General features: G+C 39.5%; 1 protein-coding gene across 1 annotated transcript; it reads right to left on the reverse strand.

Moving 5' to 3' along the window:
- On the reverse strand, positions 1-27,907 carry lrrc3b (leucine rich repeat containing 3B). Its single transcript, XM_032581569.1, has 2 exons — positions 27,629-27,907; positions 1-8,341 (listed from the first exon to the last, which is right to left on the reverse strand). Exon 2 carries the CDS (start codon positions 8,193-8,195, stop codon positions 7,413-7,415), a length of 783 nt encoding a protein of 260 aa, XP_032437460.1. The 5' UTR covers positions 8,196-8,341; positions 27,629-27,907; the 3' UTR covers positions 1-7,412.
- Between the last annotated feature and the right edge of the window lie 90 nt (positions 27,908-27,997).

Consider the following 27,997-nt stretch of genomic DNA (forward strand, 5'->3'; position numbering starts at 1 on the left):
ATCAATGCATTTCTCCTTTATTTCACTCTAGGTATGACATGCCTTTACAACACAGCCATGATAGCCAGTGCTAACATCTGCTCTGTCTGGGCACAAAGAGCTGCGGTAATTTACAATATGATTCTAAACAGATCTTTACATCAACATAGTTCATTCTGTTGTTGTAGAACCTCCAAAACAATCCACTGTACTGGGAGAACCCTAAATAAGGAGGTTTTAAGACAAAAACCAGAGGTGGAAGAAAGAAAACATGAGTTTGAAAACAAAAAGCAGATGTGGGAGGTATTCAGGCACTTAGAAAATACACTCTGCTCCTTGGCTACCGTGTTTTATTACACTGCACATGCATTTTACATTTTACACATCGCTCTGATCCAGTCATGAAAAGGTTGTCCCGACATGACAAGGCTATGGGTACGGCACATTCAATAACAACTAATTAAAGGGATTCAAGTATTCCACAAAACACCAACATTTGTATTTACATTTGATCATTTTTAATATCTATACCTGGACATCTCATTGTGTTTCACTGAACTCAATTCACCACCATAGCTGAACAGACTGTCTACCACTGGGTTCACACCATCCACTCTGTTCAGTTCTTGCATTTTCTGTTTTGAATCCAGAAACTGAAAAGTGACCAGTTATAAGCTGAATTTCTTTGGGTTCTTATTTAAAGTGATTGGAATTTGGAAAATGATCTTTATCACATGAAAGTCTAATTTCCTGGGAATTTACAGATCCCTGTTTCCTTCCTCTTTTAGATGGTCGTCTATGTGTCTGTGAGGAGCAGGAAGCCATTAGACACAATCGATTTTCTCCTGAGACACAGCTTGGAACATTGCTGCACTCTGTGTTATTAGAGTGAAATGATGCATACAGCGGCACCGTGACTTTGAATAGGCTCATTTGCAATGATCAGTCATGATTGGGGTGGCCATGTTCACGTCTGCAAAGTTCATCATTTACATTCGGAGCAAGTGAGAAGAAGCAAAAAGGAAAAGGCAAACATTTACAGTTAGCAAAACAGCAGAGACACCCAAGGACCCAAAGAACCACAGAACACCAACAGGAAGAGTCCACTGAAACCGACATTTAGTCTTGTGCTTACTTCGGCTCAGGACCTATGTTTAAAAATTCACTCTGAGAGACAACAGCTGGCTGAAGACCACATGAACAAACACAAACTTCACAACTTAAAGAAAACAGAAACCATCTAATGATTTTTACATGTTTTTAAAGTGCTCAGTCATAAGGTAAACTGTTCAGCTGTCATTGATAAAACTTGTTGCCGTCATTTGATTTCTTATTTCTAATAAAATCTTTGTTTGGCAGTTGACTGTAGATACTGTAAGAATTTCACTACAACATGTTTGTACAGACCGCAGCATGTCACGGTGGTAAAATTGCACTTGCCCTTCTTCCACCAACCTCCTGAGCAAAATCTTTACATTTTGCTTTTGTCCTCCATGTAAATACAATGCAAATATGATGGATAAGTGTTCACGTAGAGACACTATTTCTTGTTTAAATGTGGTTCATGTTTTTGTTGTTAATTCTGTTGCACAATTCCTTAAAATAAAGGACTGTTTTGATTTGACACAAGGATCCACAGAAAGATTCCTAAAGATATCCAGTATTGGCATGACAATGCAGTTCAGCAGTGGCACCAACCCGCTGACTTCCAGGACTAAACAGGACATATTCAAGCCATTGAGATGTCTTAATTGGATCCATGTAGGGCCCTCTGACTGCACTGAGCAGAAGTGAACTTGTGTCTACTTCCACGCTACAACCTTTTGACCACAAAGTTTGTGCAACGTTCATTTCATCATCAGTGTGCCTACTGAGGTTCTTCAAACTGTTGACATTGAATTCCTGAAAAGGTTTGGGTTTGATCCCAACCACGGCTTCTTTGCTAACAACAGTTCCAGCTTCATTTACATAAGTACACATCATAGTGAGATGCACTGGTGACTTGTGAAAAACCAAGATAGCTTAAAGAAGTTATTTGTGTTGTTTAGTCATTCAATTGAGACCGCAATCAGAAAACTATACATTTGGTCATACAGCTAAGCTGTCGGTTTGTAGCTGCTGGTGTCTCTGTCTCAGTGTCCTCTCTATGGACAGCTTTAATGTGTGCAGTAATTATAAATGGAGGCTTCTGTTCCCCCATTGGTTAAAGTCTTACTGTTTTTTGGAAAGTTACTGATCTCTCCAAGTCATTTTTAGATCTAAAAAACTGTTTTCAATGTCTCTAGATCAGTGTTTCCCAACCCTGGTCCTCAAGGCTCACTGCCCTACATGTTTTAGGTATTTCCTTGCTCTAATCCAGCTGATTTCAATTGATGACTGATTAACAGGCGTTTGTTGAACTGCAGTCAGTTGGATCAGGCACATTAAAGCAGGGAAACCTCTAAAACATGTAGGACAGTGTGGCTTGAGGACCAGGGTTGGGAAACACTGCTCTAGATAACCTAACGGCATGAACACATTTAGACCATTTAATGCGATCACAGAATCTAAGAGAAAGGTTTTCAGGTCTTCACATTTATCTTTGTCACTAACCCTAACCCCATATTCACTGCAGTGTGTGTGCTGGAATAGCTGAGTAAAATTGGGTTCAGTACTGGAACCCGTTTAATGGGACCAACATGGGTTAACTAAATGTGTCCATGTTTGGTCACTGATCAAACAAAATGATTCTTGTATGTTAGTTTCATGTTGAACACTCAGAACTGACCAACACATCTGGCAACATGTGTAGAAAGCTAAAATAAGTGGTCCTACACACGGGCAGTTTACAGGAGGAAGTTGTTTGTGCAAGTTGTCGTCTGATAATCAAACAAACTAAAGGCTGAGAGGGTAAAATAACCAGTCACTGTAAGACCGGATTAAAAGGACGACTGCTTTCATTGGTGGATGAAAGTTCACATTTCTGGACAGTGTGCAGGAAGACATCCATAGTGACATTCACACCAATCACAGGAGGAAATGGGTGTGAAGGTCAGTATTTTTTTTTTTTATATGAAAGGAACAATTTAAAGCTCCAAGATGGTTTTCACTTGGCTACTTGCTATGTGTGAAAGAGCATTTCCTTTTGATTTGAAGGGTGCCATTCTACAGAAAGCCAATTCCATTTAGAATTTGGTGACACTTGATCTATTATTCATTTTTGATCAAAAACATCTTATCAGACTATGTCTTCACAACTTCAAAAAATTACTACTTTAAGTGTTAAAACACATAAAAACAAATAAAAATTGATTTTAATAATATATGAATGTCTATGTGTCTTTATCAACAGGTTAGATGGCCAGAGGGTAAAATGGAGCTGGCACAAGCCTTATTCTATCCTTTGGGGTGTGAGTCCACTGTTACACGGAGACACCTCTCTTGAGTGTATGGTGTGTGTTTGTGTGTGTGTGTGTGGGCAAATCACACAGTTCAGCTGGGATTTGGAAGGGTCTCAGATTTACTGAAGACTACATAGTTTTTGGTGTGACCATAAAAGTATACTAAATAATTCTCAACAAAATCTATTGACAACAAACTCATCATAAATTGCTACATATGTAATCCTACACAAAGCAAATACATCTCAGATGTTACAATTGTTACAGTAGTGTATTCTGAACATGGAAACCGTTGTGGTTCCATGTTCTATGTATGATGAATTATTAGCTGTGTTGGTACTCTCACTATCTGAAGAAACCTCTAACCAGGAAGCTACACACCCGGAACTAATGACCTGATTCTGACATGATTTGGTTAACATGCACACCAGTTCACAGATTTAAACTCACACCAGCACCAGAGGTTTGACCAGGGCCGCCTGACAGAGCTTGATCGAGGTTAGAAGAAACCAGTTTGCAGCTGCATTTTAGCTTTGCATCATGTTGTGCTACATCACAGCAGATGAGGGGAACATTTTACAGCAAATGGAGAGATGTGAACACTGCACATTCTACTCTACAAAGGAAAACATGAAGAAATATTGATCATATTTGTTCTGTCCTTTGGGGAACACGAGGAACAAGGAACATTAGGCTGAACCAAAAACAGCGCTGCCAGGCAATTTTAATTCCAAACTCAATCATTTGCTGTGTAAAAATGCTTGAAATTTAGCTTTTCCTGTGAATCACTGGATGAATATTTATCTGTGGAACCACTGTTCTCTGAAAACAACATTGTGTCTGATAATACATCACATCTTGATGCCTCAGAATGGGCTTGGACAACATTTCTAAGCCATAATTATTGGATAGGAGTTACCCAAAAAGGCCAGGCATGAGTGCCTGAACCTTCTTAAAGACAGGTGAAGTCACAGGCTATAGGATACCAAATATGGAAAGAATGTACATATGAAAAATACTGTGTTTAAACTTAGAGCCATATGTTGGGGAATGCCAAATATAATGCAGAATATGTGCTGTCTGAAAGTCTATAAAAGTGGATGTGTTTTAAAATAAACTGGGACTCATCATCATTCTGTTTGAAATTCCCCCAGATTGGTTCACATATTTATTATTTTGGACATAGCTCTGGTTTGTTCCACAAAGTTTGTGTCACCAGTCAGATCCTGGAGCATTTTTAAAGCAGCAGATTGAAGGTGACCAAACAAATTGGTGTTACATGGAGCCTACACACTTCTCTGGACTTTTTAGTTTTGCCTTAGAGTCAGCATTGTTTCTAGAGCTTAGGGTCGTCAACATATTGTTAAAACCAGAGAAGGACATTTCCTCTTCTCACTGAGATGACATCACTTTGTGATTTATCTGTGAAATATGCTATGTAAATAAAATTATACTTACTTCCTTACATTTAGTCTTCAAGTAATATTATGCGTTTGACCTGATTGATGTGATAAATAGGCCAGACACAATAAGGAACAAGTTCAAAGCATGATACCTAATCCACTATGCTTCACAGTGTATTGTGGGATTAGGAGTTATATGATGAACTGAGTGGAGCCCTAAGACTCTTGCCTTCATCAGTCCATCCCATGTTGCACCATGTCTCTTCAGGCCAGTTAATGTGTTCTTTGGCTTCTTCACAAAGTCTTTTCTTTAAAAAACAGACTTTGCAGGGGGGATCTTGTTCATAGCTTGGCTTCACATAGGCATCTTCTACTGTTATTCACAGGTATCTCTAGGCCTTCGTCAGTCACCCAGTGGATGATCATTAACTGATTTTATTTCCATCTTCAATCCACGTGACTGCTAATTGTCTATTTCTTCTCACGTCTTTCTGTTGTGTTTTTACATTTTAAAGAATTTAAAGAAGCTGAATTATCTGCCCTTCTTTTTATGCTTTTTCCTTTTCAATCAAATCTCACATGAAAGTACTCTGTTATATTATTTACTTACTATTTTGACTGTCAGATGATCCTCTACCTAGATGTACATGTCCTTTACTTAGACCCTCTGGTGCTTTGCTAAAAGAAGCCTTTATGTACCAATCACTGGTCTGCATGTCCAATCAGTCTAATCCTTCAGGCATTGTGCTTAACGTGTCACTTAATGTTTTTATATGGATTGTATATAAAAATATTAACTAAATAAACCAAACATTGGTATGTTTTAATCCTAATTTCTCTCCAGATCGAAAACTTAGTTTATTACAAAAGAAACATTCATAGTGCAATAACATTTCACTATCCCACCAAAGACTTGTGTTTGGCAGCACACCACTAAAACTATCACAAAGACAAATTTTCTTTTATTTCTTATTGTATCACTACATATATTTCAAAAAGAAGACTGTTGTAGTCTTAGATATAGACTAGACTCACGGGTGACAAGTTGGACAGATTGTGTCTGCGATAAAGTTAGCAAACCAAAACATGTGGTTGCCATCCAATGAGAAATCCAATAACCCACCAAGAAGTCTGAATGGTTCTACTTTTGTAAAAATAATTAGGAAAATCATCTGATTTAAATTACAATGGGTTTACTGGTTCAACTGGGACTAGATATATTAAAGACAAAGTAAACACTAATATCACTGGGATGCTACATCAGTTTAACAGTGCTGTAAACTGGATTTGCCTCCCGACAGATTTCTTATGGTTTGGCTTTCTAGAAACACTTAACTATTCAGTCAAAAGACTTTTGATAACAGTTAAAGAATTCACTTCCATACAAACCTGTCTGACAACATGAAGCTAAAAGATCTCAGGAAGTAAGACATTGCCCTGATTTAAAGAAATTCAAGAACAAGTCACAAACACAGTCATTGACATCAATAGATCTGGAAAAGGTTACAAAGCCATTTTAAGGCTCCAGGACCTCAGAAAACCATAGTGAGAACCATTATCTACAAATGAAGAAGACATAGATCAGTGAAGAAACTTCCCAGAAGTAGCTGGCTAGCCAAAAATTATCCCAAGAGATAAGCAAGTGCTCATCCAGGAGGTCACAAAAAACAAACAAACAGAAAATCATTTGAACACTGTCGCAGCTAAGGCTCATGATTTAGCAATAAAAATAAAAGAATGGGCAAAAATGACTTTCCAATCTTAACCCATGAGAGAGTTTCGAGGACATACCTAGTAGATGTCTAGATTTAAGTCCAACAAAGATGCTGTGGAATGACCTTAGACTGGACATTTATGCTAGAAAAACTGTAAACACTAAAGAAATCTGTAAAGGGGCAAAAATTTAAAGCACTGTAATTGCTTAGCATAAAAGCTTCATCCTCCATCCAGTCAATGCGAACCTAACAATGAAAAACAGACCTGCAACAATCAGAACTGCATAAATTCCAACATACATATGTTTAATATAAAACACCTTTTATTTCTGGCAGGAATTAGCTTTATTGGAATTTAGTACTCTATGTTATTACCCTAAGTTGTTATTTTCAAAAAAGCATGGCAAGAAAATGTGTCTATTTAAGAGACAGGCCTGCTTAGTCAAAGGCGAGGAGAGAGATAAGAAATATTTTGTCTCATTTGTTGTAAATTAGACACAGTATAAATTGAATGTGCTCTGCTTCCATGTTATAGTTTCAGAGACGATGACACTTTTCAGCAGGTAGACACTGAAAAATAGGGGCTTTTGATTAAAGGTGTATATCATATCTTGTCTTAAAACTAAATATATATATATATATATATATATTTCCACATATTCCCAATCATTACCAAAAAGCCATTACCGTGGTAATATTTCAACCTGAGATTACATTTTTCAAAATGTTGTAGTGTGGGTGTTGTTTCATTTCTTGCCTGATTTCACTTTGAACATAAACTCAGCCTGGTAAAGATATATGAGAAAAGTTCCAAAGTACAAACCCTTCTGATGCTCACAGAGACTGAAGTTTGGAGTAGTAAACACTATAAATGTGGGTCCTGATGCGTAAACATTTCATTGAGTCTGTGATGGAGAGCCATTGTGATGCTGCTGTCAGACAACAGTGCTGATGTCATCAGCATCATCAGGTTTCTTGGGCTTACTGGGGAGAGACTTGAGGTACTCCAGGTGACGCCGGGCGTCCTCCTGGTTCTGACGAACATAATACACCACATATGATATAACCATTGCAAACCAACCAAACATGGTGACCAGCATGGCATAGTCTGTGGTCCTTTTTGCCAGGTTACACAGGTCAGTGTCAACTGCCAGGAAAGGTCGACCCTCCTGATCGAGTAGTTCGGAGCTCCTGCAGAGGACCCTGGCTGCGGCCTCGTGGTTGTGAGCCATTCCTCCAATGGCCTGCTGGAGGGCGCAGTCGCAGTGCCAGGGATTGTCATCTACAATGATGCGGGCCTTCAGTCGGGCAAAAGCATCCCTGTGAACGCTAGTGATGCGGTTGTGGGAAAGGTCCAGCACCTGTAATGTCCCCTCGATGCCACTAAAGGAACCTTCCCCTAAAGTTTCCACTGCATTATAAGAGAGGTTCAGCTCCCTCAAAAGCCGGAGTCCACGGAAGGCTTGGTCGGGCACAGCACCTATTTGATTGTGGTCCAGCCTCAGGAGGACAGTGTCGACTGGGAGGTTGGGGGGAATCTCTTTGAGGCGGGACTGACTGCAGGTGACATTCAGACCGTGGAGGTGGGGGTCGCGTAGACAGCTGCAGCCCTTTGGACACATGCTGGCCGAGGGGAAGCACAGGGCCATGAGGACAAGGCTCTGGAGGAGCAGGCACATGGGGATGGAGCGTGACAGCCACAAGTCCAGCAGAGTCATACTGACCGGCTTCCAGCAGCATCCCGCCTGGGGCCACAACACCACCACTGGTCCTTTACACACATGGCATAGTGGCTGCTGGACCTCACACTCCACTCGCTACAGATACTGGTGGATGAACTGGTCTCATCATGTTGTGTTGGGATCTGGAATGACATGAACAGACAGTCAGTTGAGACATTTTATCCATTGTTATTCCTTTTACTGGTTCTGACTGAATGCAGAGCAGGAGCAACGTTTCTCAGTATCTCGCCTTGTCTGCCTTTGGGTAGTTTTGGCTTTTTTGGATATTAGTTTGAACTGCTTTAGTATTAATTAATTGCACTTAATAGTAATAGTCTAAAATTAAACTGATATTGATTCCTGTTCAAGAGAATCTTCCTATAGATAAAATATGAGCACCAAGTCACTTAAAGTAGCTTTATTAGTGTGAATGCTTACAGCATTCACACTAATAATTACTTTTTTATAATATTCAGCTTTTTATGAATTTTTCTCCCCATGGGGGAAACCGCTCCATCCTGTGGCAGAATTGAGAGTTACAATATAAAATGTCATGTTTTACAGCTGATGTTTCAGATGTTTCCACTGCCTATTAATTGCAATCAGTCATCCACTTTTGGAGCTGTCATAGAGGAAACAAGGTAGTGGCGATTTTGAATTTGGGCAGTTTAACAGATTTTATGCTGTTTAACACCTGGGAATAATTTGAGCTTTGGACATTGGTTTTTTCTTGCTGCATGTAGCATGTTTTTTGTAGTCACCGTGCTAAATGATGCCTCCAAACAAATGTTGATATCTTAAGATATCAAGATATCAAATACCGTTTCACCCACCCAAAAACGGTGGGTGAATGGATTTCATTCACCCACCATTTTTATCAGAAAGTTAAGTTTTTGCCCTGTTCAAATTTTAGGGTTTACATAACTTCTTCTTTTTTCTTTTTTTTTTTTTACATTTCGTGGAACATATTACTGTAACCCAGCATGCTAGTGGTAGCCTATTTGCTATCATTAGTATTTTAGCTAGTTTTAGCTTTTTAGCTAATGTTGGCTTTTACGTGGGTTTTTCACACTGCATGAACTATTTCTTAAGTTTCTGCAAGTCCTCAGCTGTCGGCTTCAGACACTTTTGCGATTTTCACCAAAAACATTCAGCATTGAGCATTCAGCATTCACACTTGCATTTTCATATTAAATGCACAATTTCTAGTTGAACTTGAGATTTTTGCCAGAAAAGTCACTTTTAATTAATGACTTCATTACTGAGCATATTCTTTATATATTTGTAACAGAAACATGGTTGGATGAAATAGTGAGACAGTTGTTGAGCCACAATAGCTTTGGTTTGGCTATACATAGCTATTAACACAAACATGGTGGCATAATGGTTCCTGAAATCATTGGACTTTTAAGGCATAAAAAGACATTTATTCTGGCTCATACAAAAGAAGACCTCCAGTATAATAGAGGCAGGATAAGATGCTAAGTTTATCTTAAAAGTATGCGTATCCTGCATATTACTGAGAGTGGACACGGAAATTCTGGAAACTCTGAACAGCCTCAGACTGTTATGCCAGTAAGACGCAGTGGCCGTTGAAACAGTGAAAGCCCCAGCAGCCAGGAGGAGGAGGCGGCTCTGCAACAGGAAGAGGAAGCCCAGCAGCCGGGAAGGACTAGCAGCAAAGCTAAAGTGTAACCAACGGAGAACGTTGCTTCCATTCAAATTGCTTGCTAGAGTACAAAATAGGTAACTTAATGCTGGATATGACATCAAACTGCGAGATGAGTAACTACTGTGTCATAATTCTGACTGAGACATAATTAAACTCCTCTATTAATGATAACCCTTATAATTGTCAGGCTGACAACATTCCGTTTGGATAGGGGCAGCACTAAGTGGTAAAACCTGACGTGATGGTGTTTGTCATCATCTTCATCATCATCATCAACATCATCATCATCATCATCATCATCACTACTGTTTCCATCTGTCCTAGTGCCAACACTAAAGGGACTCTGAGTGAGTCAACAGTTCCACACTTCCAAACTACACATCCAGAGGGTGTTTCCACTGTTGGCAAGGACTTTAATCAGGCCAATATGAAGACAGTGAGATGCAGAGGGCACAGAACGCTGCATTGAAATGTGGCGATAGAGAAGTCATCAGAGTAGTAAGACGTGCCAATGGTCAGAAAATCCAGCAATTTTTCCATGATTCGGCAAACACCAGGCGCATATGGTGTTTGAAGCCCTCAACAAGATTTCCTTTCTCCAGTAAGGAAATCCACTCCTCAACCAGGTGAACCATACTCAGACTTGTGACAGCTGATGTTCAGAGGACCTTGAGAAGACTCAACATGCATAAAGCAGCAGGTCCTTATAACATACCGAGACTGGTTCTCAAGAACTGTGCTAATCAGTTCTTGACTCGCGACCTAATGGACATATTTGGCACCTTGCTAAGCTAGGTTCAAGACGGCCATTATCATACCAGTGCCCACAATGTCATCACTTAACGACTACCGCCCTGTCGCACTCACTCCCATCATGTTTCTTGTGTCTGGTGAAGGATCACATCATCTCAAAACTTCCCTCCTCGTTGAGGATCCCAGTTTGTGAGGATTGGTAAGAATGCTTCAAGGGTCATCAGCACTGCCCCCCCCCCCAGGGCTGTGTACTGACCCCACTGCTCTTCACCCTGATGACCCATGACTGCCATGTTCAGTTCGAACCACATAATGTAGTATGCAGACGATACTACAGATAGGAGGTGAAACATCCTGAATGTCAAGAAAACAAAAGAAATTGTTGTTGATTTCAGGAAAAATCAACAAGACACCCTGTGCCCCCCTGCTCATCAATGATGCTGCAGTAGAGCAGGTCAGAAGTATTAAATTCCTTAAAACATGCATGACAGAATCAAGGCAACAGTACAGGTCTGTTTTTGATGAGTGAAAACCATTGTAGCATGATATATACCCTTTAAGAGTTTTGTTTGATTTCATCAGGGGATAATAATATGATTTGACTCATAGTGTAAGAGGAACGCCAGCGTTATTTTTAAATATGATAGGATGAATTGTATTTCTGTTATATGCAGCGTATTGAATGACTAATATAGTGTCTGACACATATTATAGCTTAAGGCCTCAGGATTATTTCTAAGACAGAGCTTTGAGCAGAGTGACCAAAAAAGACAAGATATGAATGCATAAAGATAGTTGAAGCCACAAGCTGCTGCATGAAAAGTGTTTGCCTGCAGATAAAACTGTGCTATAGATAGCTGCAGTTGTATGTTTAGAGGTAAACAAGCCAAATATGGGAAGCTGAGTGTGCACTGTTTCAACTCCTATTTGGAGACGCTGTGTAGAGAGAGTTAGAAATTTATTTTATAATTTGGCTTTCGGGATGGTGCACAGATCCATGATGGCCTTGTTTGAAATAAATGCTCCTTCATTTGTATAAGACCATTCTCTAGAACGTTCTCACATAGACACAAAGACAAGATTTATGCAGTCTACACTTGGATCAGTTTAAATGTATTCAACTTATCTTTGACCATTTTCTCTTTTGACAGAGCAAAAAGCTGCCCAGTTTTCATCTTCCAGAAGCTGTTGAAACTCTGAACAGCCTCAGACTGGATGCACATAATTGGACAAAAAAAAGAACAATAACAGACGTGTAACTGGTATGTCAGGTTTTATTTGTTCTCACTCAACATTAATATGCATAAAACATCAATGTTTTATACATTAAAAACATTGGCTGTTTGTAATGCATAAAAACAATTTTGGAAATATAATTTCAGAAAATTAGATTTTCAGAAATTGCTAAAACAAACATACTAATAGTAGGTTGCCACACCCACCCTGTGGTAATCTGAGAGACATGCTGTCTGCAAAGTGACTCATAATCTTGCAGTAAATCTCAACAAAGTAAGCAGGTATTAATTTACATTCAGCAAAGAGCAGAGGTGGCCTTCACACTTCCAAACTGTAAACGGTCAGCTGACCACCTTCAGGACTTCACCTGCAGTTTTCACCATAGAACAACTCACTGTGTTGGTTCATGACAGCTGCAGCAGATGGAAGCGGACAGGGCAGACCCCTACAACCACTGAAGACAGTGATGTTTTCTACATGAAACCTTAACAGACTCCAGACAGGAGAAGCAGTAGTGAGAATCAACCTCCTTCATGGAGGTAACTTTCAGTGTTTAAATTAGAATATTTACTGACAGTAATACATTTCATAATCTGCATGAAATTCAGCATGAATGAGGAAAAGAGAAAAAAGACAATCATAATATTTAAAAGGGAGACAGGATTGTTTTGTCTTTAAGGTTTATTTATTAAGCTGAAATTATAGACAGCTTTTATACTTGATAGAAAATCCCCTCCCTCTGTCGGCTCCATATGGTAGAAATGTGGCAGGTTGTGAAAACCTAAACACTGAGCTCCTGTTGTAGTTATTTGCTGGCAGAGGAGCAACACTGACGTCCAACAATACGTAGACAATCAGGAAAAAAAGACAAAGGGTGGTCTGTTTACTGCAGAGACCTCCCAGACCCACATCAAGCTGCTCGTCCAGCTGCTGCACTGCTATAAGAGAAAAAAAGCTGCTCTACAGAGACACTGTCTCTGTTCAATGTATAAAACCCACATGAAGCAAACAGACCATTCACTATTATAGCACAACATTCAGTGATCCGCAAAAATCCTTTAGAGTGATCTCAACTAGATATTAATTAGGACAAGTCATAACACCAGATAGGAAGAACAACAGGTTTGGCTCACAGCTGCTGCAGATCCACCTCTTTCTATCATCTAGTGGTCATGTGACCCAGCGATGTTTCAATAGTGCATCAGTTTACAGAGTTCCCACCAGGATGATGGTAGCCTGGCTATTGCTTTCCTGCGCAATTCTGCTCCATTCAAATCTCACTTTATAGACAGTCTGGGCTTTCTCCCATTTACTTGGATTCCCTCTGGTAGAATTTCTACCGGGCCAATCAGTGAACAGAAGGAGAAGTTGTGAAGTATGACTTCGATTTTCTGCTCTGTTTTAGAATAGTAGTCTGCCTGTAGTTTCAGTATTGGCAGGGGAGGAAGTGAAGGAAGCCGTTCAGTCCGCGCTTCCAAATATTAAATCAACATTAACAGCCGCCTCGTTCAGATCAACACTTCTCTATTCACAGTGGAGGATGGTTGTTTACAGCGCAGGCAATTTCTGCTAAGCTTCATAGCATTGAACTGGTAAATTACACTTCCAGGCCAAGCGTTAGTGATTAAGTAAATTGTAAAACTTCAACAGAGTCCACACCTTCAGAAACCAATTGTCTCTCAATAGCTAAGGGTCCAGACCCTCAGGATGAAGAATAGCATAAAACAAGTGGCTGGTTTTTACCAGGCTGGATGATGTTGAAGACACTCTCCTTTAGTCTTTTATGGGGTTAGATTTGTGCTGACCACTCTAAGCATGTGAATTCAGCCTCAGAAAGTGTCAGGAACTGGCCTGGTGACCACAGGGATTGGCTTTAGAAGGAAGATCCATCCACATGTTCCTTCATGTCATAAACTCTGATCGTGGATCTGCCATCAGCTCTGCTGCAGCAAGTACCGTCCTTCTCCTCTCTCTATCGTCCCAGCTGGATCTTTGGTCTTTTTGTAACCCCTTTTCTGACAGATGACAGGGTCTCCTGTCCTGTCAGACATGTTGCGTGGCTGGTAGAACCAAACACAATAAAGAACTGACAGTGGGTAGAAAGAAGCAAGCACTCTGAGCCAGTGTTGTATAGTAACGAAGTAAAAATACTTCACTACTTTACTTAAGTATATTTTGGAGTACTTCATACTTTCCTCGAGTATGAAAATTTTTGATGACTTTCACTTTTACTTCACTACATTTCCGAACTTAATTGCGTACTTTTACTCCGATACATTTTCAATGTGTGGTTTAGTTACTCGTTACAAAAAAGCGAGAGAGAGAAACAAAGTGTTTTGACCCCACCTACTGATTAGCAAGTAGGCTACCGAACAAAGTCCGTAGCCTGCTTGCCTGGGCTTGTTCATCACCTCCAATAGGATACACCTGTTTCGCTTCTCCCATTGTTGGGGAAATCAGAAATCAGAACACCGTACAGCGGGTGGGACGAACACAGAAGAGTGCTGCCCGCACTGACGCGGCTCAGGGATTACGTGACACGCAGCGCCGTGCCCTATAATGCACTGTAAGCTATGTAATGTGTTTGAGGCAGTTGACCAAAATCCCGGACAATTTTTAAATTCCCCCCGGACATCTTTTTAGGTCTGAAAAGTAGGACATGTCCGGGAAAAAGAGGACGTCTGGTCACCCTAGTTCAATGGGGGACAGAAGCCATAGCGATAGCAATTTAGACTAAATTTAACGAATATAGGAAAGGCATGCAAGTTCAAAACCACAAACCATTAACATGTGCTACTCTTTAAAACTGGAACAATTTATTAGCAGGTTTAATTTTGTCTGCACTTGGTTGGGTACATTATTTTAAGTTTATTTGACAAGTTTACCAAAATATAAGAAATGTCATTCACACTTGCCTTGTTTTACTTTTTACTTGTACTTTTCATTACATTACTTGAGTACATCCATTTTTACAGTAATTTCCATACTTAAGTACAAGACGTTTCAGATACTTTAAGACTTTTACTCAAGTAACATTTCAGTCAGTGACTTCGACTTTTACCAAAGTCGTATTTTGGAGAGGTACTTGTACTTTTACTTGACTCTGAGATTTCAGTACTTTATACAACACTGCTCTGAGCTAGCAACACCCAGAGAACTAAGCATGGAAGCAAGGGTTACAAAAAGACCAGAGATCCAGACTGCAGCAGAGCTGATGGCAGGCTGACGATCAGAGGCTCACAGAGATTATGACATGAAGAAAGGATGTGAGCAGAGAACGTGGGAGGATCTTCCTTGTAAGACCAATCCCTGTGGTCACCCAGCACTGTCAGAGGTTTAGCTCACATGCTTTGTGTGGTCGACATGGGAATACTGATGAAGTAGACAGCACCTTTCTATACCTGTAATGAGTCTGCAGAACTGCAAAGGTAGGAACTGGAAAACAGGTAAAATGACTACAAATACTGCAAAAGCTGCAGCAACAGTGGTTAGCTAACAAATAATCAGTTCATGTGAGAACAGCTTTGATTCAAAGACATCAAAAACACATAATTAGAATGGTCAGTGAAGGTCATTACCTAGTATAATTAATTTGCACTTCTTTTTAACATAATTTTTAAATTATAAAATATGTAATATTTAAATATATATTTATGTTCATAATATTCTAAAGGGAAGATTCAATGACAAGGTATGAGAAAAATGGAGATTCATGGATCTGTCCAAGGACAGTAAATTGACTATTTTTCTAAACTAAATGAATAATTGCTCTAATCATTACTTCTCCACTTCTGTGTCAAATGTGTTATATCTGTGGAATGGAGGAAAAAGGAGCATAAATTTGACTTTAGCATCATTCTTATTAAGGACGGAGAAAATCCAGACATTAGCTGATTTTTAACAAAGCCTGTCTGATAAAAGTCCAAGACATTATAGGGTATGATGAAAATAATTCCTCCATCTTTTATCAAACTACTGTTGATTTTAATGTTTGATATTGGATGAGAGCCCAAGTCTTTGTCTGCTGGACCTCCAGAGGGACGGCTGCTTTCTCCAGCCCAGCTGCGAGATCCAATCCCTCCTGCAGTTGCTGGGTCAGCCCCGGGGCCTTTTGCCCTCCTGGAAGCACCCAGGGGAACCGTACCTGGTACCGCAACACACCTACTGCAGATTTCTGCCTGTCTATTTTCACTTCAGTGAGTTTGGGTGGTAAAAATTTTAAAACCTGCTGACCATCACTCAGAGTTAAACTGTGGTAGTTCATGGAATACATGCTGGCATTTTCCAGAGTGGACTGAAGTGACTGATGCTGACAGCATTACAGCCACACACACTGCGTTACTAAAAACAGTGGTGCCAAAGGGTATTTGAAGCCATTAGCATGAAGTGCCTCTCGGTTGATGGGAGAATGCCACTGCCTTCCAGCTCTGTTACTGAGGAAGGTAGGAAACGCTACAGAGCTTACAGTGTGGCTAACACTTATATATCTCTGATTATAATTGACATTCTTGATCCTGCAAGGGAAAATAATTTTTTCAACAGCAAATCAATATCATCTGCAGGGTCAAAGCAACTCACACGATTGTTCTCGCTGCATCTGTAGATCTCAGTCACCTGTTACTGAGATCTGCTGCTGTAAAACGGTGTGGAAGCAGAAGTCCTAAATCAATACCAGTCTTACTTAAGAACTACAATAATAAAGGTATTTTTTAGAAAGCACTGAGTTAAAACCTCACAGAAGCCTTGTTTCCACTGAGCAGTATGGCACAGGCTGGTGCCGTGAAGTACGCTACTTTGTTTCTATTGTAAAATCGACCCATTCCGCCAGCCCATATCGCACCATTCCTGGACCCGTTCAGTTGTAGGTCCATAGGACAATGGTCGGGTGTGGTTAGGGTGGAGCCACTGACATCACACAACACAATCCACTGATTGGAAGACAGAGAAACACCAGAGTTTGGGACGAGCACGAGACAAAATCAGGGACAAAGGTTGACTTTTTTGTCGTCTGTCAACAAGAAACCTGTCAACCTTTTTTTGACTGATGGGTTAAAAAAATCCAGTCATAATCTGTTTTTACCCAACAACTTTCATAATGACAATAATACCATATTCAACTGCATTTAAGCTTCATTTGGTTTCATTAATATTCAGTCCAAACAAGCTCAACAGAGAATCCATATTGTCCCATCACACATAAAGCAAATGAACACATGAAACTTTTTCTCCACAGTGACAAAATCCTCTGACTGTGGACCCAATGACTACATATAAACAACAAAATGAAATGATTGCACATAAATATGAACTATTGACCTACTGTAGCCTAACTATACATTCTCACAGCTTCCTCCTGAATTGGGGCTTGCTGCAGAGGTTACTGTTGTGAGGTTTTGGACTTTTCTTATGGCTGTTTCAATCATGATCTGGAGGCTGAATCTCGACTTTGCTGCCACACTAGAGACCGGAATTAGAAGCACCACTTCAGCCAAAGTTTTGGAATCAGGGAACATTTCTCCCGGCGAAGCAATCAGAGTTCTGCAAGACTTTGTAGATGAGAGGCGTCCTGATTCCCCAAGTCCTTCCGTCAGTGGGAGGAAATCCCACTCCTGGATAGCGAAATGCACTGTGCTCAGTGTTCAGGTCTTAAATAATACTCTGATGGTTGTTTTGTTTGATAGAATGATTGATTGATTTACTCATCTACATGATGCTTTCTATTGCATAAATTTGTAAATGCCTGCACCTAGTGGTCAGATGTGTGAATTGTAATCTGTCTAAATGACAGATGATTTTCAGATTTTTCTGTCACCATTTAAAAACAAAAGAAAAAACAGCCAAAGACAGAAAATCTTCAGTTAATGCGACTCCTGGTCAGGCGCAGTGAGAGCTGCGGTAAGCTATTTCATGGCTTACCATGAAATAGTGAAGCGAACCACACTAAATCTAAAATATATTAGATTAGGCATATATGTTTGCCTTCCAATTCAAACAAGATCTGCCGAGAATAATGGACAGCTGAAAAAACAGCTAAAACATTTCTATTAGAGGAACATGATATGTTGGATAATTATCTTTAATGCTGTCCTTTATTGACTTAGAGGTTAAATGTTTTCTTTTATTAGCTCCATATATTGTGTTACAATCTTTAACTTGCCTGTGCAGAACTCTGCCTAGGAGATCGATGGTATTAAATCACAAGTTTCTGACAGAAGAATAGTCTTTGGAAACACAACCCTATAAAACAGAATTGCCATAAATCCATATGGTGGTGATGATGATGTGTTGTATGGAACAGCAGAGTCAGGCTTCCTGTTGCTGTAAACAGAAAAGTACTTTTAACTTTTTCTATACTTTTTGAGAGCAGATGGAAATATGTTGAATGTGCTGCTGCTTTCTGGCAAAACAAAAGAAAGGAATGAGCACTGTCACTTTTCCTTCCACACCGTCTATACAGGAAGCGTGGGCAGTGTGACAGCAAACAGGCAAACAGAGAAATCCTTCTCTCAAGTTTAAACCCTTTTGCCCCAGGATTATAAAATGATTGAATGCTATTATTTCTAACTAAAATGTACACTGCAGTAACTGTAAGCTCACGAATGCTAATGTGCTTAGCATTCAGAAGCAAACTGAATGGACTTTAATCATGGAGATGGAAACCCAGCTAACAAGAAGTTAGAATAGAGGCAGAGAATCAGTCTACAACAGAGACTGTTTTGCTGTCTGTCGTTTTGATGGAGTGTCATAAATATTGAGTTATAATCTATTTTCACCCATCACTTTTAAGATGATAATAGAGTCTGTTACCTGAGCTGTGACCTGTAGTGGACACAGATGTGATCCAAAGCCAGATCAGGCTCAGTGCTCTGATGTTTTCTTGACTGAACAGGTTACCTCTCCAATGTGTGACTAATCTTGGTTATTTCCAATAAATAAATATGTTGGAAAGGAAACAATCATGAATATATTTTGGTTATTAGAGTATTTATGTTCATGTAGTCCTGAGTATGGGTGTTCATAATTTGCTGTTTGACTGTACAGTTATTAAGCTGGGTTTAGAAAAAGTACTATTACACCGAGGTAAGTAAAACTAACTCCACAACACAAGATATGTAAAAAAAATAATAAATAAAAAAAATAGAACTGTGCCCTCTTACATAGTTCAGGTGAATATACTGAGCTAAAATTTAAAACCTAGAGATTACGAGTCTATGTTTTCATAAACACAAACAGAAGACTTCAGAGTTGCAGGAGGATATTTTGCAAACTTTCCAAACTGGCTCAAGATGCTAAAATGTAAATAAATACAGAAATAAATAACTCCAAACTAAGAACAGATTTTGCTGAAGGAGAAATGCCTTTTAGTACAGGAGTGTTGCTGCTGCAGTCCCTCCTTGTGCAGTCAGAACCATTCAGATGTATTCTGTTTTGTAATGTATTCTGTTTTTCCTTCAAGCTTTATGAAGACTGAAGGCTGATATTTGTGTCACTCTTTGTAAAAGTCACCATGAGCCACTTGGGACAGCGACTGGGCAACAACTATCATCCAGTGACAAAACTGAGTGATGGAGCACAAAATGACTTAACTTAAAAAATTGTATTAATTCATCCATTCCAACTCGACAAGGTGTCTTGACCTGGATAAGAATCCTTCCTTTTTTAATTGATTGTGTGTCTTTCAGTGAGAGTCCCTCATTAATCAGAGCTGGCATGGCAAAAACACAAAATGTTCCAATCAAAATGTACAAAATAATACATGTGGGAATATAAAAAAAAAAAAAAAGCATAAGATGTTGGAACTAAACCCAAAGTTGAGGTTTTGAAATGTTTTTCTGGAGCTGTGCTCAAATGCTCATTAGAAACGTAACTGAGCTGTTGGAGTTGTGAGGGATCCTCAGGGAAAACCATCAAAACGTTCTTGGATGTTTTTGCTGGTAAATGATCATCTGTTTTTGTTTTGGTACAAACCTGCTGCTTTATAATAAACTTCCTCCATGACAATTTAGAGCTAATAAGGTCTGTATCATTTACATTAAATGTGGGATAAATACTGTAAGTTAACTTAAGGGAAAGTCTAACATTAATAACACTCACATGTAAGATGGTCTCTTACAGCTGATTGTGTACTTATGTGATCATGCAGAATGAAGCTCAGCTACGAGTCTTTTACTGCTTGGACTAAAGTTCAGTAGTCTGGTTTTTGACTCAAAGTTCTGGTGCAACATTGACTAATAGTGCTACTAACCAACTCCTCCCAAACACACAGCAGAGGGACAGCCTAAACATGTCGGTTGACACCATCTGTATTTTGACTCATGAAATCACTTCCTGATATGAAGCCTAGGCGTAAATTCAAACGGGAAGACTCTTCAGCCTCACCTGCATCGTCCAATCCCTGTGTCACACGCCTCAGCTGCAGCCAATCACCATCAACCCTCACCTCATTATAGCCAATCATTGAGCCAGCCTCCATTCATAAAGACTTAAATCCATGGCTCCATCTGCTCCCATTGAGCTTCAACCCATCTCCATCCCTCCTCCACCCTCGTTCTCCTGACTCCTTCATGCTTCCATCGTCTCTTCAGCCACCACCACCAGCGTCGGGCCCCAGGAGGAAGACGTCTCTAATCTTCATCCTAAGATGCTCATCCATGTTTGTCACATTTCGCAGCGCCTACATCTTCTGCCGGGGTCCGAGCCCCAAAACTTCAATTCACTCATGTCAAATAAAACTTCCTAATTGCAGCTTTTTCTTTGTGAATCTCTCCAGGTTGAATGATTGAAAAAATTATTTATTTTTTTTCACTATCTCTCCTAATTCTCCCATCTTGTCATAATCGATTTCCCTGGATTTGCCATCTTATCTGCATTCAGTTCTTCTTTCATCGTTATGCCGAATAAGTTTTGGTTAAATTAAATAAACATAGCTTTGAAATATTCAATAACAAAAGCTCCTTGGTTCATAAAAATAATTTATTCTTATCAATTTACTGACGCATTCAAGATACTGTTTGATTTTTATCATACTGGATAAATCACATACGTTATTTTTTTTAAATGTCTGCTGTTTGATCCTTTCTGAACTGAAACTGGAGCGGTGTAAAGTAACATCTGAACAATTTGCCTCGGCGCTACTCGACTCCACACAGGTTGGGTTCTTTCCCATTGCAATAGAATACAATGGACCACCCATATTCATGGTTCAAGATTTTCCATTTCTGCCCCTCAAACCAATCAGTGGCCAGCAGTCACATTGTCAGCTAGCTTGCTTGGAACCCCTGCTGAATAAACAGTAGCAAGCAAGTACCAGTACCAGTACCAGTACCAGTACCTGTTGGAAAACGCAAAAAGGATTTGACTTGAGCTGAGTAGATGCTACTGGAAAGTGAGCCTAACAGTTGACTTGTCCACTTTTATGCAATGTAGTTCAGAAGGGATTCAAAGTCACTGACATACTGTTTCCTATTTTGCGACATTAGCAGAAAAAGTTTCTCTGTGTCAAAAGGCAAAGAAATAAAATGCAGATCTAGGCAACTTTGTCAACACACCTCGTAAAGATGTGCAAAAAGTCCAAAAAATGAATTCAGTTTTTTGCAATTGCATAATCGTTGCTGCAAATGTTTGAAAAATGGTCACCAAGATGTCATAATGTACTCTGAGCATAATCTACATTCCAATTCATCTCAAATTAAATTAGGTTGACAGTTTGGTGGGATAATTATCCCATATCTATGAACCAAGCAACACAGAAATTCATCAAACACAATATCAACCTCCTTTTGTCAAATGCCTACCCAGAGAGACTGGCATGGTGAAGAATAAAAAGTGAGTTACATGTGATGCTTCCTCAGTACAGCTCTGGTGGTGCTGGAGGTCATGCTTCCTTTAGTCTGCCAAACCAGCTCTGATCATCCAGGGCATAGAGAGCAACACCTGGGGTTCCCACAGCTTCTGGTCCTGATGAAGTTGCAAGCAATCCTTTAGGCTTTGCTTTTTATTACAGCAGCATCTCTGTACCCATACAACTACTGCTGCTACTTTATTTATAAATAATATAATAAATATAATATAATATAATAAAAACAGCAGCTGTGACAAAGTGCTGTATAGATAAAAATCAATGAACATTGAAAACATGATTGAGACGTTGAGACTGGAACTAGATGAGCTTAGAAATCTGAACAGTTTCATGTCTTCTTAAGCTATTGCTAAGTAGATTCATAAAACTCCCTGCTTTCAAAGAAAGAGGTTGGTGATTCTCTTACCCATGTTAGAGCATATCTGGTCATATTTTATAGGTTCTTAGTCATCCAGGACAATCTGTTATGGTTTTATAGAATAAAACTGGATTTCTGAACTAAAAGATGCTCCACCACTCATCTGAAAACCCGCTTTAATTCTGAGGAAGGATTTAGTGAGTTCTTGGTTCTTAAAGTTGCTGTTAGGACAACTAATAGAATCACTGACCTGTCCATCCATCCGATCTCATTAAAACCCTGATGCATGCTGGTTCATTTGTCCCATCATCTCCATGCAGTGCCATGCTGCCTTTTTGATTCTTCCTTCGTACATAAACCACTGCACATCAGCTTACTTTGCTGTTAAGTGCTTTTGTGAATTATAAAGATGCCCAAATCTCACCTTTGATGAAATATGACAGATTATGGCTCCTGATCAACTTTCTGCTCCTGCTGGTAGATATTTTCACTGGAGTCAAAACTCCATTCCTTTACAGTGGACGATGAGTAGAGTATGGCTTATGGAAACTAACTGGAAATCCTTCATTTTCAAGCAGGTATGGATTGATTTAAGGTTGTGGCAGAACCAAAAGAGTTGGGTCCGAAAGACGAAAGCTACAAATGAACATAATAGTCATTGTTGTCACTTCTGAATTACATACTGACAGCAACATGAAGTATTTCAGTGACATGCCTCAAGGTGTAAATGGCTGCAGGAAGAAGAGTCAAGGCTGCGTTCCAGGTGTTTATCCAAGTCGATCTCCTCGGTTTTGTGAGACAGTTTCAATTTATGTTTATGTAAGAGGGGAGTTCTCTTCACAGACAACACCTCCTGAGTTATCTGTGTTTCCTGTCCAAACTAAACTTCACAAACTGTAGAGTACTCACTGCTAAATATAGAGTCAAGTGTACCACAAGTACAGGTTATGCAGTGTAATGAAGAACATGTATCCTCTAACACAGCTGCATTTTCAGTATTACCATACTGACCAGTAAAAGTCAGGGCGTTACTTAATTTGTCTTTCCACCTCTCATTATATTCTACAACTATATATGATGTCTAAATTTCTCCAAGTACATCAAAGACTCCTACCAAACCAGGCTGGTTAAAAGAACTCATATTAACAGATTAAATCATTCTCAGAAAAAGCAGCAAAAGCCTTTGATACAACTCAATTTATCACATAACCACATTTCAATCCCTTGGCTAAACAATTGCTTCCTTGAGGTGTGGTCTCTGATTTTACCCAAGCGCTAATGTTTGGCCATGACATCAGCTCCACTGTATCTTCAGAACCAATCTGTGAACGTCCTGAAATGGCCAAACCAGAGTCCAGACATTAATCTGAGTGGACATTTCTGGAGAGAGGTGAACATGGCTGACAGACGTCTCCATCCAACCTGATGGAGAAGAACGGAGCAAACTGCCTGAAGAGAGGAGGGCTGAGCTGGAGCTGCAGGTTGAGACTGGAGGCTGTTAAAGCTGCCAGAGGAGATCAACACAGTCCTAAAGAAAGACTCTGAATACTTATGTAGATATGATACTTTGGTTTTCTATACATTTGCAAAAAACTCTGCAATTTTTTTCCACATTTTTATAGTGCAGTATTTGTGTGTATTTTGAAGAAAAATAAATAAATTTAATACTATTTGGAAAAAGGCTGGAATATAACAAAATGTGGAAAAAGTGAAGCGTTGTGAATACTTTAGAAGAACTAAAGTACTCCAGTACTCCGGTTTCTTCCCACAGTCCAAAAAAAAAAGACTGAGGTGAACCAGTCTCTCTAAACTGATATGAGTATGTAGGGGTGTGCGTGTGTGGGCGTGGGGAGGTGTGTGGGTGTGTGTGTGTGTGTGGTTGCTTGTGCTGTGTGTCTTTGTGTTCCCTATGATGGACTGTCTACCCCCAATGATGGATTGATGGACACTTAAATTTGAAAAAATAAAAATTTCTCCTATTATTCTGGTTTTTACCAATCATGAATCATTTTCAGAATGTTAACTGACCTAAAACAAGAAAGTTTAGTATATTTTAATGTCCAACCATGAGAAAAATATGGCTATATCCTATTATACAGCATATCGAGTTTCACATTTGGTTTAGATTGTAACCACCTCACTTTTTTTTTTACATCATTCATCGTGCGACTTTGAGTTTTCTGAAATCTAAACATAGCAGTAGCTGACAAACCAACGAGCTGAAACAAGATCACGACCTCAATGACCCACCGAGCTGATCTGATCTGATCTGATCAGAAATCACTTCAAACTATAAATCACAATTTACAAAACATGTAGAGGCAACATATGGCCATGCTGACAATAAAATCTGAACACCAGTTGGACTTTTACACCCAACCGCTTCCTGCTGCTAAAGAAATGGAAAGAATCTGAAGAAATATGCTTTTAGCTGCTGCCTCGAAACTGCTTTCAGTCAAAATGTTTGCATTTCTCCTGACAGGAGGAGCTGGCAGTCAGGAATCATTATCTTTCTGCTTCTTTACGCCGCTGCATGTTTTTACCCCATCTCCTTGGTGGAATGGATTACATAGCAGGGTGGACTCATCACATACACTGTGACCTCTACGACCTTGTAGTGATGGTCATGAACATGATCACATAAGACTTGGATCTGTCTTTAGGTTGTTCCAGTGTTCAGACAGAGAATGATTAAGTATGTGAGGGCAGGAATATCCCTGTTATTTATAACACAAAATTAAATTCATTAGGTGAAACACATCGTTATGGTGCTCACCACAAACAAAGGTTGAATAAATTAACTTTGGCACACTGCGTTAAAAAAAATGAATTCTTAAAGATTCCATATTGTTTTGCTTGTTTACCACACCTACATATTTCAGAACAAAAATATAAGTATACAAAATAAAACCTAGGAAAACAAAAAACAGCTACTGGTATTTCTTTTTTTTAAATAAAATTTTTGCCATCTGTGGTGTATTTCTTTGGTATTTAGCATCTTAAAAATGGAGTAAATGACTTACATCCCTTTCAGTGTTGCTAAATCCAATCAGAAATCAGAACTGATCTAAAAATCTCGCCGTCTTTCCATTGTGATCCCAGTTATCTCTGTTGTTTCTGGTGTTTTCCTCTGTGTCCTCAATATTTGTTTATGTTTGTTACTTTCTTCAATAAAAATATTTTTTTTCATCTGCAGGCTGTCTTCATTTGGGTCCTCCGTCCACACCAACATGACAGAATATGAAACTCTAAAGGTTAGATATTCAAAAGAACTGTAGCAATTAATTGGCCTGGGATTAATCAATATAAATATCTCACTGAGAGATTTTACATTTTATAAGAATTCACAAGTTTTGGGTATTTCTGCCACACAACGATTACGACAGAATTTTCTAATATGCACTTCCTAAAAACCTGCCAAATGTTTTGACAAGCAGTCCAAATTATACCAACCCACCCAAAGCTGTTTGTCCAGGCCCAATGTGTTGAAAAGAAGCCCAGTTGGGCAGAAACCCGCCCAATCTGGCAACACTGCTCTCATTTTTCTTGTTTACAAGAAAGAAGACCTGATCTTTAGAAAGTCGTTGTGTGGAAACTGACCTTTACATTCTTAGGTAAGTGTGACGAAATATGTCTTCACACAGAGTGCAGGCTGGGTAACTGATCAATATTCTGGTTACCAATTAGCCAGATAAAATGATCTGTCAATGTATAAAGAGTAGAACAGCAGGAAGTTATAGTACTCAGTATGATCAGTATTTAGAATGTAGAATTTAGATGCTTCTACTAAATGGATCTGGTGTTTGTTCCATGCTTTACTTTTCCATCACTGCTGACAGGTGATAAAGAAATTTGACATTTTGTTTTAGCTTATTCTCACTGTATCTCACTAACTAGAGTTGAAGTAGAAAAAAATTTCTACAAATATGAGAATAACAATATCTAATACCTTGCCATGAAACATAACTGGACTCACAGCATCGTATTTTAGCAGAAGCAAAGTAATAGGAGCTGCTGTTGTTTTAAACAAAAGCCATTTGCTCTTGTTTAACACGTTTTGTCTCTACCATCTGTGGTATTTTACTCCAGTAATGCCTGTACTGTGGGAAATCTTGCATCGACCCTAGGTTAATTGTAAAAATAAATAAATAAATAACTGCAACAACATAAACACAAAACTCTAATCAGCGCATCGTCTCTCATTGCAGTTTTTAAGTTGGTATGTAGAAAAAAATATAACCATAGATGAAACGGTTTTGTATGCTGCTTACACCCGTCATTTTCCATGGGTGTTTTGTATTTTCTGAAAAATAAAAATATCCTCTGATTGAACAGAAGTGATGAATTATTTCCCTCCTTTCTTCACGTGCTATCTCCGATTTGACCCTTTTTCAGGCTAAATAAGATTATACTTTAGCAAACCTGAAGAGATTAACAGCACTTACATGCAGCCCTTAAACATAATGCTATCTGCACACACATGAATGCGAAAAGGCAGTGGAGGTATTGTAGTGGTTTACATCATCCGTCAACAGACACGTCCCCGCCTTGTGGCTGGGATCGCCTCAAAGAAATGTCCAGGTCCAAGTAAAAGAATCTCATTCCCTGCCCAGCAGCAAGCAGCGGTAACATTCCTGGAACATCCAGCTGCAGTCTGACATGGACACAGCTGCCTTCATGCCTCTTTAACTGCCGCATGCATTTGATGCATTGGCCGCTCCCTCAAAACTACAGACTGTGTGATAACGAGCAGAAAGAGGCTTTCATCAGAGGTAAACTGATGAGAAGAAGAACAATCACCTGCCAGACATTGCGTTCCCATTCACCAAATCTAATGTAGTTGGAACTGAAGCTTGGCGAACAACGTCACGCAGCCCTTCATTTAAAAAATGACTAATTTCTTCAAATCTGCTCTAGAGAGACACACTTCTAACCGTAAACGGCATTTGAAATCTGGTTCGCTGCTTTATAAAAAAATCCCTTCAATTCGTCGTAAGAAAACACAAATCATAACATCTTATTTAAATAATATTTGCACGTTTGTGGATGGTTCGTATCGGACGCTGCCGCCCTCCTAGGTGCGCTTTGCCGAATAAGGATCGCCAAGAAACTGCGGCTAAAGCCAGGTGGAAGTTAAAATTATGCAAAGGCAACGTGTTTATTCCGATACTAAGGAGCGCCGAATACATGCAGTTGCGTTGCTGTTTGTGGATAATTAGTTGACAAGAATCAAAATGTTGGATTATTAATAAGGTACAAAAATAAAAATGAAATTGTATTTTTTTCAATGGAGTCCGGGTCCGCTGATCCCCATGAAAACATCACGCATCAAACTCGAATTGCCAACCCAAAATAAAAGCCTTTAGTTGCCCAGGTGAAACGCGAGCTAAATGCACAAATGCCAAGTTGATTAAAAACAGACATCAGATTTAGAAACATGCAATGTCATCAGAGCAGATTCGGGCTTCAGGAAACAATTCTTCAACACAAGCATCTGAGAAGCCACAGACGGCAGACAGACAAGAAGCAACAGGCGACACAAGACCGCTCACCTGCTGACAGGCTCTAACAGCTGAGGCAAAACGCTCTTCTTCACATGGATGTTCTGAAAGCTGTGATGGCAGCCTTGCGCTTCAGGTGTCCTCCACCTCCTAATAAAGAAGTAGCACGGCGCTTTCGCATCTTTTAGTCCATACCTCACACTATGAAACACCGCATCGGACTGAATGGCAAGACAGGGAGGGGTTCGTTCATGAAGTCACCGTATGACAAAGACAATCAGGCTGAGCTTTCAGCAGAAGCAGCTGTCACGACGGAAGACCCTAGGTGTTGTTAAATCCAGCAAATTCAAAATGACAGTGTCAACAATGACAGGCCAAGCTAAAGCACTGATTTAGTTCACAGTAGGTTTAGGGTAGAAT

This window comes from Xiphophorus hellerii, chromosome 13 (genome assembly GCF_003331165.1).
Source record: "Xiphophorus hellerii strain 12219 chromosome 13, Xiphophorus_hellerii-4.1, whole genome shotgun sequence".
NCBI classification, from domain to species: Eukaryota; Metazoa; Chordata; class Actinopteri; order Cyprinodontiformes; family Poeciliidae; genus Xiphophorus; species Xiphophorus hellerii.

Excerpts from the sequence above, each read along its gene's own strand:
- lrrc3b (XM_032581569.1), bottom strand. The coding sequence starts at position 8,195 with ATGACTCTGCTGGACTTGTGGCTGTCACGCTCCATCCCCATGTGCCTG.